At 51.2% G+C, this 13,309-nt stretch overlaps 2 protein-coding genes across 2 annotated transcripts; one reads left to right on the top strand and one right to left on the bottom strand.

Moving 5' to 3' along the window:
* Positions 1 to 773: 773 nt before the first annotated feature.
* On the top strand, positions 774 to 3,324 carry CLPS (colipase). Its single transcript, XM_030315356.1, has 3 exons — positions 774 to 957; positions 2,494 to 2,616; positions 3,080 to 3,324. Exons 1-3 carry the CDS (start codon positions 874 to 876, stop codon positions 3,209 to 3,211), a joined length of 339 nt encoding a protein of 112 aa, XP_030171216.1. The 5' UTR covers positions 774 to 873; the 3' UTR covers positions 3,212 to 3,324.
* A 5,172-nt stretch (positions 3,325 to 8,496) lies between these two features.
* CLPSL1 (colipase like 1) lies at positions 8,497 to 12,430 on the bottom strand. The gene is given in 3 exon segments (XM_032593337.1): positions 8,497 to 8,984; positions 9,601 to 9,990; positions 12,396 to 12,430. Coding segments are annotated over 3 exon segments (711 nt in total). The 3' UTR covers positions 8,497 to 8,698.
* Between the last annotated feature and the right edge of the window lie 879 nt (positions 12,431 to 13,309).

The following is a 13,309-nucleotide window of genomic DNA, read 5'->3' as shown; positions in this document are numbered from 1 at the left end:
ATCCTAAGGGCCCCTGAGGGCCCTCACGGAGGCAGGCCCCCCTCCCCCACAGTGTGAGGGCAGGTGGGAAGTGAGAACACACATCCCCCCTCCAGCGGTCGGTGGATCACGGAGTGGGTCAGCCCCAGCAGCCTCGACCTGCCCTAAAATGCCCCAGGGGAGGCTGGGAAGGTTGAGGACGCCGGGAGGCTGGGGCCCCTCCTCACCGGGGCCTGATCCCTGGGTTTGGATGGAGTCAGAAGCAGGGCCTGGACTGGGGTGAGAGGTGCCTACATGCAAAGCTGAAGGGGGTGCTCACACCCTTGGTGCCTCTCTCGCCTCACCCCAGTCCCAACCCTACCAGGGCTCCGGGCACCAGCGGGGAACACCGGTAACAGCGGCTGACACATCCTAATGACAGAGCCAAGCCCGGGGCTGAGCTACCCATGTGTGTTAAGATATATGCGACATATTCACTCACTCAGCCCTCCCAACTCAAAATGATCCCCAGTTGAAGATAAGGAGACTGAGGCTCAGAACAGATAACTTGCCCAGCTAATAACTTTACAAGTAAAAGTGTTCCAGAGTCCACACCCAACCACGATGCAGTATCACCACCACACACACGCACACACGCGCGCACACACACACACAGGTGCACACATACACGCACACGCATGCACAAGGAACCAGGTGTCGCCCATTTGCTTTATCAGGACACGCCCCCCAGCAGATTGGCCACAGCTGGGCCTCGGTTCACGTCCAGCCCAGCGGGCTGGGGAAGGTGAGTCACATGTGGACAGAGTCCCTTTTATAGCTCCACCACCCAGGCCGGGTCTGTCTTCTGCCACCTGACCTGCCAGCGGCTACCTACACCGGCTGTGCCCGTCCATCATGGAGAAGGTCCTCGTCCTTCTGCTGGTTGCCCTCGCAGTGGCCTATGCGGTGCCTGACCCTCGGGGAATCATTATCCACCTGGTAAGAGGGGCTTCAGGGAAGGAGTCATCTGAACATCCAGGCAGGGATTTTTTTTTTTAATTTTTAAATTTTATTGAAATCCAAGTTAGTTAACATATAGTGTAATAATGGTTTCAGGAGTAGAATTCAGTGATTCATCACTTACATAGAACACTCAGTGCTCATCCCAACAAGTGCCCTCCTTAATGCCCATCACACATCTAGCCCAGCCCCCACCAACACCTCTCCCTCTGTTTTTTTTTATCTTATTTTTCCTCTCCTTCCTCTATGTTCATCTGTTTTGTTTCTTAAATTCCACATATGAGTGAAATCATACGATATTTGTCTTTCTCTGACTAATTTCGCTTAGCATAATACACTCTTAGTTCCATCGACATTGTTGCAAATGGCAAGATTTTATTATTTTTGATTGCCGAGTATTCCATTATATATATATATATATATACACACACACACACACACACACCACATCTTCTTTATCCATCTTTATCCATTTATCAGTCATTGGACATTTGGGCTCTCTCCATAATTTGGCTACTGTCGATAGTGTTGCTATAAATATTGGGGTGCATGTGCCCAGGTGGAGATTTTTTAAGCTTCGATCTTAACCTCTAATGTCTCCACCTGGGGCTGCCTGGAGGCTGAGAGGTGAAGCATCTCTGTCTATCCTGCCCACGACTGTCCTGCCCTCTTCCGCTGGCGCCTCAGACAAGGCTGACCAGCATGGGACATGCTCAGGGCAATGGTTCAAACTGGCTGAGGGAGCTTTAGAAAAACCTAGAGCCCTAGGGTCCTGCCCTGGAAACCCTGGCTCAGAAATGTGCAGTAGTTTAAAAAGCTCTCCCAGTGAGTCTGGCTTCTGACCTAGAGGGACACACAGACACAGTTCTAAATGCCTCATACTGACCACGTGAGATAGGTCCTATTCGGATCAGGTCCGTTTTCAGATGGAAAGCAGTTGTAGAGAAAGGTTAAGCCACCTGCCTGAGGTCACACAGCTGGAAAACACGGAGCAGGGATTGGAGCCCAGCCTGCTGGCTCCAGAGCCACACTGTCACGCTGCCCCATGCTGCCTCTGTACCCAAAGGTTCTTAACTCAGGGCCTTACATGGCTCAGAGGGTCCAGGATCCCCCTGAGGTTATATGTAAAAGTCAGGGGAGGGAGGAATTTTCCAGGGAGAAGGTCCTCACCCTTCACAGGCTCCTCCACGGAGCATGGGAACCAGAGAAGTTTGGAGACCCCGTTTTGGGAACACCGAGGCAGAGTGTGGGGCAGTGACTTGCCCAGAGTCACCCAGGGAGTTGACAGCACAGCGGGTGCTAGAACCCGTGTCCTGACCTGCAACCACTACCCTGCCCGCTTCTCACACGCTGGGGCTGGGGGTGGGCGGATTGGCCCCCAGACCCAGGGGCTGGGTTCCTCTACACACGCCCCCACCAGGGGAGGCCCTGTCAGCGGCAGCAGGTGGCGGGGCGGGGGGGGTGTAGAGAAGGGACCAAGGGTAGGGGTCCTGGGCTAACCGGCTGCCCCGGCAGGAAGACGGCGAGCTCTGCCTGAACAGCCTTCAATGCAAGAGCAAGTGTTGCCACCGTGACACGGGGCTGAGCCTGGCCCGCTGCGCACCCAAGGCCAGTGAGAACAGCGAGTGCTCTGCCAAGGTGGGTGCCCGCGGAGTGGGGGCGGTCGTGGCGGGAAGAGGGACCGCTCAGAGGAGGAGGGCCCTCAGGCTTGGGGATAGGATCGCAGAGGAGCGTCAGCCTGGGCCCTGAACGCTGAGATTAAGAGGGGGAGGTCAGCAGGCTTCAAAGCACTTTCCCATGCCATCATCTCCTTTGACCCTCACAAGTGACCAGTGAGATGAGTGGGGGCGGGGGGTTGTTCTCCCCGTTTCACGGATGGGTGAACAGAGGCCTCCCCAGAGAGATGTAGTTAGTTGGCGTAAATGCACAGAGTGGGAACCAGCCTCCGGGCCCACAGTGCCCTCTGGGGTGGCAGTCAGAAGAAGACAGACTGAAAAGAGACTGGCCAGGGGTTCTTGGGGCCAGGCCAGGGGGCACGTTATGCCCAAAGTAGCCCCCCCAACACACAGCCTGTGACTCCGATGGCCCTGTGTCTTTGCAGACACTCTATGGGGTTTACTACAAGTGTCCCTGTGAGCGGGGCCTGACCTGTGAGGTTGACAAGACCATCGTGGGCTCCATCACCAATACCAACTTTGGCTTCTGCCACGATGCTGGACGCTCCCGGAAGTAAAACCACCGAAGGCTGCCCCTCTTCCACCACCCCTCCCTGGCTGGCCACCCCTTGGCCAGCACCTCCCTTTTCTGATTGGATTCTCAGCAATTAAAGCTCTTCCTGCAACCTTCCCCAGGCTCCTGAATGTTCTTGTTGAGTCAGCGTCTTCCTTGATGTCACCTCAAGCCTTTGCCTCATCAAGGTCAGAGGAAGTCAATAGGTCAGAGGAAGGAGGGATGGGTCGGGGGGCCAGGCAGGATGAGGCTGGACAGACTGGAGACAAGGTTGTGAAGCAGCCATGCTGAGAACCTCTCCATTTGGGGACCGCGACACCTCCCTGGGATGCCCTTCTTGCCCCTCAAGTTCTCAGACAGGTACATGCACACACTTCTCACGGGGAGTCATAATGGCCCATATTCTCTGCCCTGCGTCAAAATTTACCAGCCCCTGTCTTGGGGTCCTATCTTCTTTCTGGACCCACCTCTCAGATATGCCAGCTGGTTGACACAACCCATGTGTTAACGAGTCAAACCACTAACAATTGCTGTGGGCTTACTCTTTGCTAGCAAATCCTCACAACGATCCAGGAGGGAGAATATATCGTCTCTATAGATAAAACAAAAACAAAAACAAAAACTAACGTTCAGAGAAGTTAAGCAACTTGCTCAATGTCACATAATTAGAAAAATTTGGGGGTTGCCTGAGTGGCTCAGTCGGTAAGGTGTCTGACTCTTGATTTCAGCTCAGGTTGTGATCTCACGGTTCATGGGAACGAGCCCTGTGTGGGGCTGTGCACCGACCACACAGAGCCTGCTTGGGATTCTCTCTCTTCCTCTTTCTCTCTACCCCTGGCCCAAGTGTGCTCTCTCAAAATAAATAAATAAACTTTAAAAAGAAAGAGAAGAGAAGAGAAGAGAAGAGAAGAGAAGAGAAGAGAAGAGAAGAAAGAAGAAAGAAGAAAGAAGAAGAAGAAAGAAGAAAGAAGAAAGAAGAAAGAAGAAGAAGAAAGAAGAAAGAAAGAAGAAAGAAAGAAAGGTCTGCTAATTAAAAACTTAAAGAAAAAGTTAGCAGCACACCTGCTAACTCCACCCCCCTACCCATTCTACAATTCCTGGTTCTTTCCCAATTATTCATACTAAGACAAATGGGTGGGATTGTGGGGAATTTGGCTTTGGTTTAACATAAAAACCATCAAACCTAGGTTGCCTTTGGCAGTACTGAGGTCCCCGTCACTGAGATGTGCAAGTGGAGGTTCACTGACCCTCAGTGGGGATGTAGGAGAGGAGATTCATGCAAAGAAGGAAGAGAATGAACTAATTAAAGCTGAGATGCTCTCCCAGCCCCAGGATTTTGTAGTCTGTGATTAAGGAATCCTTAGAGTAGCCACTAGGTTTCTGAGTTAAGACAGGACCTACCTGAAAAGTAACAAAAAAACCCAAGGAATTATGGCTGAAACAAATAGGGACACATGTTTCTCATGAATCAAAAAGTCTGGAGGGGGCACCTTGGGGGGCTCAGTCGGATGAGTGTCCGACTCTTGATTTGGGCTCAGGTCATCTCATGATTCATGAGATTGAGCCCCTCGTCAGGCTCTGCGCTGACCACTGACAGGAAACCTGCTTGGGATTCTCTCTCTCTCTCTCTCTCTCTCTCTCTCTGCCCCTCCCCCACTCATTCTCTAAACAAACAAACAAACATTAAAAAGAAGTCTGGAGATAGGAAGTGTTGGCAGAACTGTGCGTCTGTTACCTCCTCTCAACTGGCAGATGCCTTCACGGCAGCTGCTAATGGTCATATTCTCTTACCATGTTCAAGTTAGGAAGCATGGATAGAGGGTGGCTGGATAGGGGCTGAGGGCAGATTATTTCTCCTAGCCTACTTTCTTATCTTGCCCAAAAGCCTCCAGGCTGACTTCTCCATATCTCAATGGCTCCAACTGGGTCAAGGGACCACCTCTGGCCACAAGGGAAGCTGGGAAATCAAGTACTGGGCAAAGGGAATGGGACCGCCATGACTGGCTTGGGCTAATTAGATCCCTCTCCCAGGGCTGGGCCCAGTACCACCCAAACAATACTGGGGTTCAGTTAGCAAGGAAGAGGGGTAAAGGCTGTTGGGGAGTCAGGTAAGTATCCTCCATACCTAAGTTAGTGCTCAACTGGAGGGGCTTTCAATATCTTAACCCAGTAGAGGGCTCAGACTCTGAGGCAGGGTTGGGTCATACTCCGTGGTGCCTAGATCCAAAGCTGGGTGGGAACCTGCATTCATTCACTTCTTCATACATCTGTTGAATGACCATAGTGCCCAGCACTGTGTTACAGTCTATAAAGGGCACGAGGGAAATGTTCCTAGTTTCCAGGGGTGAGTGGGAAGCTGGGCTCTGTGGCAGCAAGGGGCAAAGACCTCAACCCCCTGTTCCCTGTGTTAAATCCTTTCTACTTGAACCATCTGGAGTGGTTCTCGTTTTTGGCACTGAGACTGAGTATTACACGACTGCTGGAAGAAGGGGAACATTTTTTGTTGTGTTGCTGTTGTTCAAAGGCACCTTCTTCTCACCCAGCCTGGAGCCCAGACAAGACCCCATTTTCTTTTTTTTTCTTAATATTTTTATTTTTTTTTTCATGTTTATTTATCTTTTTTTTTTATTTTTTTTTCAACGTTTATTTATTTTTTTTGGGACAGAGAGAGACAGAGCATGAACGGGGGAGGGGCAGAGAGAGAGGGAGACACAGAATCGGAAACAGGCTCCAGGCTCTGAGCCGTCAGCCCAGAGCCCGACGCGGGGCTCGAACTCACGGACCGCGAGATCGTGACCTGGCTGAAGTCGGACGCTTAACCGACTGCGCCACCCAGGCGCCCCTCATGTTTATTTATCTTGAGAAAGAGAGAGAGAGAGACAGAGCATGAATGGGGGAGGGGCAGAGAGAGAGAGGGAGACACAGAATCTGAAGCAGGTTCCAGGCCCCAAGCTGTCAGCACAGAGCCCAATGCGGGGCTCAAACCCACGAACCGGGAGATGGTGACCTGAGCCAAAATCGGATGCTTAACCAACTGAGCTACCCAGGCGCCCCAAGGAGTCCCTGTTTTCAAATTCCCATAAAGATGTCCTATAGGTTGTAGCCTTGCCATTGATACTTTCCACCTTAATATCCTAACCCCAGGAGCTTCTCACCTTGCTGTAACTTTTTTCTAGATCTGCTAGAAATTCAGCTACAGAAGTGGCAATATTTGCAGCCTTGAATCCATAAAAAAATGCCAGATGCTGGACCCTGTAGACAGATGCTGTCTAATATGGTACCAATTAGTCACATGTTGAGCGCTTGAATTGGGGTACGCGTAAAATACAAATTGGATTCAGATGACCTATTACCAAAAAAACAATGTCAAAGATCTCAAATAATTTTTACACGTTGAAATAACACTTTTGATTGTGTTATAAGCAGAGTATATTGTCAAAATTGGTTCCACCTGTTTCTCTTTGCCTTTTAAGTATGGCCATTAGAAAATTTAAAAATCACATTGCACCTTCCGCTGGACAGTGCTGCTCTTTTAAGCTGAAGGATTTTGAGAAGAGGCATTTTTCTGAACTCCTTCATCTGTCTAAAAGCAGAGCCTCCCCAAAGAACTCAACTATCATAAATTCCCTCCTGGAGAAGTTTCTCGCAACCAAGAAAGATGGACTCTTTGTGCTGGAATCTTACCACTGCAGAAGTCAGCACCACACCTAAATGGACATTGTCACAAAAACTATCATAACTGTCATCTACTCTCCTAAGGGCCCATTTATCTTTCTTAAAAATAATGTGTTTTCCCCTAAGTGCTCTTCCTTCCCCTATTAAGAAGCCATTTTCCAGAGGGTCCTTCTCCCATTCCCCTTCCCCAATAAAGATGATATATATGCCCCAAATTCTAACTGCCTCATCGGGTCACCTTTTTCTGTGAACTCCCCCACATGCGTATGCATGTGAATAAAAAAATCTCTCTTTTCTCTTGCCAATCTGTCTTCTGTCAGTTTAATTTGCAGACCCCCAACACTGTATCTAAGAGGGTAGAGGAAAAGTTTCTCCTCTTCATTGTATGAAACCAGTGTAATCACATCAGCAATGTATTTTCCCCCTCCCCTTCTAAATTTGAAGACATTAGGTATTCTTGGAGGCTGGGTTTCCAGCCTGCAATCTCCCCTTCCAAGGGCCTTTCATAGATTTTCTCCAAATAAGGGGAGCTCATGCACCGTAGCCCTGTGTCTTTCTGAAGTACATGTGACACTGTGGATCTGTCTGACACATTTAGGAGCAATTTCCACCAAGATAAAGGTTAGAGTGTTGCTCAGACTTACAGGGGGTGCTTTAAGTAAACCTCAGCTTCTATCTCAACTACTGAGCTCTCGCACCATAAGCCTGACGTCCTGGAGGACATACTTGGCTCAGATCTGGGTTCACACTTGGTTCAGCTAATCAGAAGTGTAGCTAACCATGGAACTTTGGGTCCCAAATCTGAATTCTTTATTCCCAGAACGTAACCCAAATATAGCAGGGCTGCCTGGAAGCCTGCTTCTGCAGAGAATTCACGACACTCACAGCCAGCAAGCTAGCGTCTGGCTCTTAAAGCCTCACAACCCAAAGGTACAGCTTGCGGAAACTCGTCCTGATTCATTGTCTCCCCGTCCCCACAGCACAGTAGGCGCTCTGATCTTTCTTTTCCTCACGCTCTTTCCTTGGCTCTCCTTTTCTCATCCCTCCTTTCTCTTCTGATCTCCCAAAAGAGTCCGATTCATCACGTTCAAGCGCTGTGACTGTGAACAAGTTGCTCAGTCTGTCTCAGGTTCTCCTGAGATGGGGTGATCAAAGTTCTGACCACTCCTCCTAAGGTTTTTTTGTAGGATGAAATGAGATCCTGTGTGTAAGGGATCTGGCACCGCCCCCGGCATAAAGTAAGTGCTCCATAAACACAGGCAATTTTTTTTTTTAAAGTAATCTCTACACCCAGCGCAGGGCTCGAATTCGTGACCCAGAGAATGACTCACATGTTCTGCCCACTGAGACTGCCAATTCTTCATACACATTTGTCTTGGACACTGCCTTTCACATTTCTGACCTTTAAGGTCAGGGGGAACCAAGAGTTCAGGTGTGAACTGAGCTTTCGGCGGGTGGCTTATGGAATGGGCTGAAGCCAGAAAGGGGTTGGGTGGGGAGAAGAGCTCAAGTCTCCTCTGGGGGACTTTCGTTCATGCCCCAACAGGGGAAAGGCCCAAGCCTAAGCTTCCGGCCTCTCAGCCCCTTCACTCCCCAGCAACCTGTGCCCGGCCCATCCCAGCCACGCCTCCCCAGCCCCTGGCACCAGGGGCAGCAAACACTGAAAAGTCTTTATTCCAGTGATGGCGCATCATCCCTCCCTCCCTCCCTGCCCCTCCCCTGCTGGTGGAGGCTCTGAGGGCTAGGGGCAAGAACACAAATTTGGGGAGGCGTAGGAGTAGATGGAGGAGGTGGGGAAGGCAGCAAAGAGGGAGCGTTAGAAGAAAATGTTCTTAGCTGACTTCCTTTTTTCAATTTTCTTACAACGGCCATAGATGATGTTAAATGATTTCTCATTCTTCGGAAATACACACGTCAGGTTCGGCAGGCGGGGGCACTCGTTATACAGACCCAGGAATGTCTGCGAAAGACAGGACTTTGACCTTGACCTTGGGGGCTGCGTTGCCCTCAGCCCTGAGGGGGCAGCCTTCACTCCCCTGCAAGTGCTCCCCTGCAAGACCATCTGCTTGCACACAGCAGAGGAGCCTGGGCTTAAGGGACCCCTTCATGCACTGTTCAGTCTGTGCCTCTGGTTGCCTCCTCCAGGCTGACCCCTAGGATTGTTGGTGCCCTCCTAGTTCATTCTCTGGCATCACCTTTCCCGTCATTAGCCCAGGTGTTTATCCCGAGTGAAAAAACACCCTCCCACAGGGGACCTCCATCTAGTCTCCTGAAGTCCTTTCATGAGCAAACCAACACCCCTTTCCTGCACACCCAGCTCAGAGGCTACCCCAGCCCACAACCTCTGGCCCAGAACACCTGGAGCCACAGCAGAGCCCGTGGGGCTGTTGAGAAGGGTGGGCTGAGAACCATGATTAGGACCAGACCTTCTACCTGTGCCAATTGACAATGCTACTTCCAGAGTTGACCCACTGAAAAGGGGAACTTACATCAGAAAGAGAAGCATGGGGGCGCCTGGGTGGCTCGGTCGGTTAAACATCCTACCTGGGCTCAGGTCATGATCTCACCTTTGATGAGTTCCAGCCCCATTTCCAACTCTCCGCAGTCAGAGCGGAGCCGGCTTGGAATCCTCTGTCCCCCTCTCTCTGCCCCTCCCCCGCTCACACTCACACCCTCTCTCTCTCAAAATAAATAAACACAAAAACAACAACAACAAACCATCTGGATTCCAAGCCCCTGGCGTGCGGTCCCACCTTGGGTCGGTCCACAGGCTCCCCCAAGCGGCTGGGAGGTGCCGTCGCAGCAATTCCCCGCTCCGGGTCGCCGTCGCCGACCCCGCACCCTCCCCTGGGCTCCGGGTCCGCCCCTGCCCCTCCTTTCCGGGGGTCCTCCCCGCTCACCCCGCCGGCCCCCCAGGGGGCGCCACCACCCACCTGCGTGTGACGCGTGCTGCCCTCGGACCCCTAGGGGGCGCAGTGCGACTCGCAGCCCTCGGTCTCCCGGCGACAGCACCCACTCTTGCACTTCTTGCTCTGGACGCAGATCTCACTGTCGTCCTGCGGGGAGATGGCGCCCCCGGGCTTCCTCCCTGCAGGTTCCCCTCCCGCGCTGCGCCCTCACCGCCGCCCCCACCCTCGCCCGGGCTGGAGTTGGGGACGGCGGATGTCTGTGCGGAGGGGCGCCGGATTTTTCCCAAAGGGGGACCAAAGAGATATCACAGGTTTGCCTCTAGAGTCCCGCAGATAGGTTACTTCTCGCTCACACACACACCAGGGTGATCCAGGCCTTCCCGTCTTGGCTCCTGCGGTTCCTTCCGCCGCACAACCTTCTCTCTGCAAACTCCTACTCACCTTTTTTTTTTTTTTTTTTTTTTTGATGTTTATTTTTCTTTAACTTCTATTTGTTTTTGAGAGACAGAGAGAGAGCACGAGCAGGGGAGGGACAGAGAGAGAGAGAGGGAGACCTAAAATCCAAAGCAGGCTCCAGGCGCTGAGCTGTCAGCACTCGGCTTAACCTGAGCCACCCAGGAGCCCCCCCTACTTACCTTTTCAGTCGAGCTTGCACGGCACCTACAGGCTCCCTCCTCCCCCACACTCACCCACACCAGCGATCCCCAGCGCTAGGCCATCACATCATCTGTCACTGCCACCATCATCTCTCTGACAAGTTCAGTTCATTCAACAAGCAAATGCTGAGCACCTGCTGTGTCCAAGTACCGTTTCAGGCACCGGGGATACAGCTGGGAACAAAACAAACAGAAATGCCCACACACGCCTTCCCTCCTGGAGCTGGCACGCCAGAGCAGCTGTCCAGTAGAACTTCTGGCAAGGACGAAAATGTGCTTTTTCTGCATGTTCCAATTTGGTGATCGCTAGCCACGTGTGGCTAATGAGCACTAGAAATGCGGCGAGTGTGACCGAGGAGCTGAACTTTAAATTTTGCTTAACTTTAATTAATTTTAACTTCAGTCACTCTTGCGACTCGTGATTTGCTATTGGACAAGCATGAGCAGCTCTAGGGAGAAGACAGATAATGAATAAGTGAAATAGACAGAGTGGCACAAAATGCTGAGCAAAGGAAGCCATGAAAAGAATACTGTGTGATTCCATCACGTGAAGTTCAAAAGCAGGCAAAACTAATCTAGAACAGAAGAGGTCTGGAGAGTGTTACCTTTCGGCCCTACAACTGACAGTGAGCCCAAGGGAGCTTTGCAGGGTGCCGGAAGTGCTCTGTAGCTCCATCGGGGTGGTGGTTATGAGGGTGTTTGCATGGCTTTTAAATTAATTGATTTTAATGTAAAATCAAGATTTGGGCATTTTACTGTACATAGTTTTTACCTAACATATATGTGTTAGATATTATTAATGAACAATTATTACTTATGTAGGTATAATCCTATCTATTGCGTTTGACTAAGTGCCATAAAGAAAATAAAGCAGGAGAGGGTTGGACTGCCAGTAGCCTCTTACTGGCTTCCCTGATTTCACTCTTCCCAGTAACCCACCCCAGACCCCTGACCTCCACCCTGCAACAGTCTCACCTACCCCCTCTCCCCATTCTTTCCAGGAGGAATCTTTTTTTTTTTTTTTTTAAGGTAAATCCCATCATGTCATTCCCTTGCTTCAAAGCAATACCCCCCCACACACACCCCTCCCCCCCCCAGGCATTTTGATACCAAAATTCTTTATGGGACCTGCAGGGCTTACTCATCCCAGGGCTGCCTGCCCACCACTAGATCTCTTGCCTCACCTCCAACACACACACACACACACACACACACACACACACACACCCTGCAGCCACCACTGGGACTCTGAACATATCAGAATTACCTGGCCCCTGGCCATTGGCACTTGCTGGTCCCTCTGCCCAGAACATGTTGTCCTTTGAGCTCTGCCTGACTGTCTCCCACTGAGCCCTCCCCAAACATCCAGCTATAGCAGCCCTCATCACCTGGCTTCACTATGCTCACAACACTAGGATTCTCTGAAATTATCTTCATCCTTCTTTCTTCTTCTTCTTCTTCTTCTTCTTCTTCTTCTTCTTCTTCTTCTTCTTCTTCTTTTTTAACTTTCTGTGCCCCTCCTGCTAGAGCCTCAACTCCGAGGGCAAGGCTCTTTCCCTATGTTGCTCACTGCTGTGTTTCTTAGCCTCTAGGACTAAAGTCCTCACCCTCGGTAGGTTCTGGTTGTAATATTGTAATACCGCACCTTTAGGTCTTTGCCTAAATTTCGCTTTGTTCATAAAGTCTTCCCTCAGCACACGGTTTCAAACCACACCCTCTCCTTACGCCACCACACCTGAAGCCCCTTTCTTATTTCCTTTGTCCTCAGGTGTTTATCACCTGGGATATGTAAATATTTTACCTATTTGCCTCCTAGAGTAGAATATCCACACTACAAGGGCAAGGATTTTCATGTCTTGTTCACAGCCTTATCTCTTGCACCTACAAAAAGAATTTCCCTGGGTGCTTGGTAAAATGGGTTGGCCGAACGAATGTCTGTCTCTCTTACCAGACGTAAGCCGGGGGTGGGGAGTCCTGTGTCATATTCCCCTGTGCGGTGGCAGCACCTCGCACATCCTGGCACAGCTCCCGTGACTAGGACGGGGGTCTCTTTTTCCTCCCGGACGTCCTCCAGCCATCACCCCCTGCTGCCTCCGATGTCCGGCTTTGACCCACATCAGTGTGCACCCACCTCCCCAAACAGTGCGGGTCTCAGCACGGTGGCAGAAGAGGCGACTGTATGCTCTAGGTCCCTTACCAAATAATTGATTCGTGCCCTGCCAAATGAGCCGCTGGTGAGAAGGAAGAAAAGAGGGAGGAGGGAGAGGAGGACCAGGAGCAGCAGCTGCGTCATGGCCCAGAGCTGGTGGTGGTGCTCCTAAGTTCCCACCGAAATCCCTGCCTTGGCATGTGACTGCCATGTGATGGAGGCCTGGAGGGTACCTAATGAGGTGTGACTGCCCATTCCCAGGGTTGACTGGAGAGGCCGGCTGCCAGCTCCCAGATCAAAGGAACAGAGGAACAAACAGAGGGGGTGAAGTGGACGTTTTCCAGAAAGCACCGCTGCGTCCTGAACCATTTACTATGCTCATTTGGCTGCCAGCAGAATAGTCTAGTCTGCCCTGGGGCTCTGGCACTTGCAAGATCTGGGTTCCAATTCCAGCTCTGCTGACTACTGGCAGCGTGATCCCGGACAGACTTTTTAACTTCTTGGAGCCTCAGCTTCCCCATCTGCAAACTGCGGGCTAGTGCGGTCATCACAGGGGTGACACGATGCTTAAATGGTGACAGCTTGAAAACTGTCATAGGCCAACCATCAAAACCAGTCTTCCTTTTTATTGTGTCACATTTGGGCTTCTCTGCTTCGGCCCAGAAGTTACACCGGTCACTTCACTGGCCAGAAGTATTCACACAGCCCAAGCT

The sequence above is a fragment of the Lynx canadensis genome, chromosome B2 (assembly GCF_007474595.2).
Source record: "Lynx canadensis isolate LIC74 chromosome B2, mLynCan4.pri.v2, whole genome shotgun sequence".
Classification (NCBI taxonomy): domain Eukaryota; kingdom Metazoa; phylum Chordata; class Mammalia; order Carnivora; family Felidae; genus Lynx; species Lynx canadensis.
Note: the sequence above shows the minus strand (reverse complement) of the source record. Positions and strands in the feature narration are given on the sequence as shown.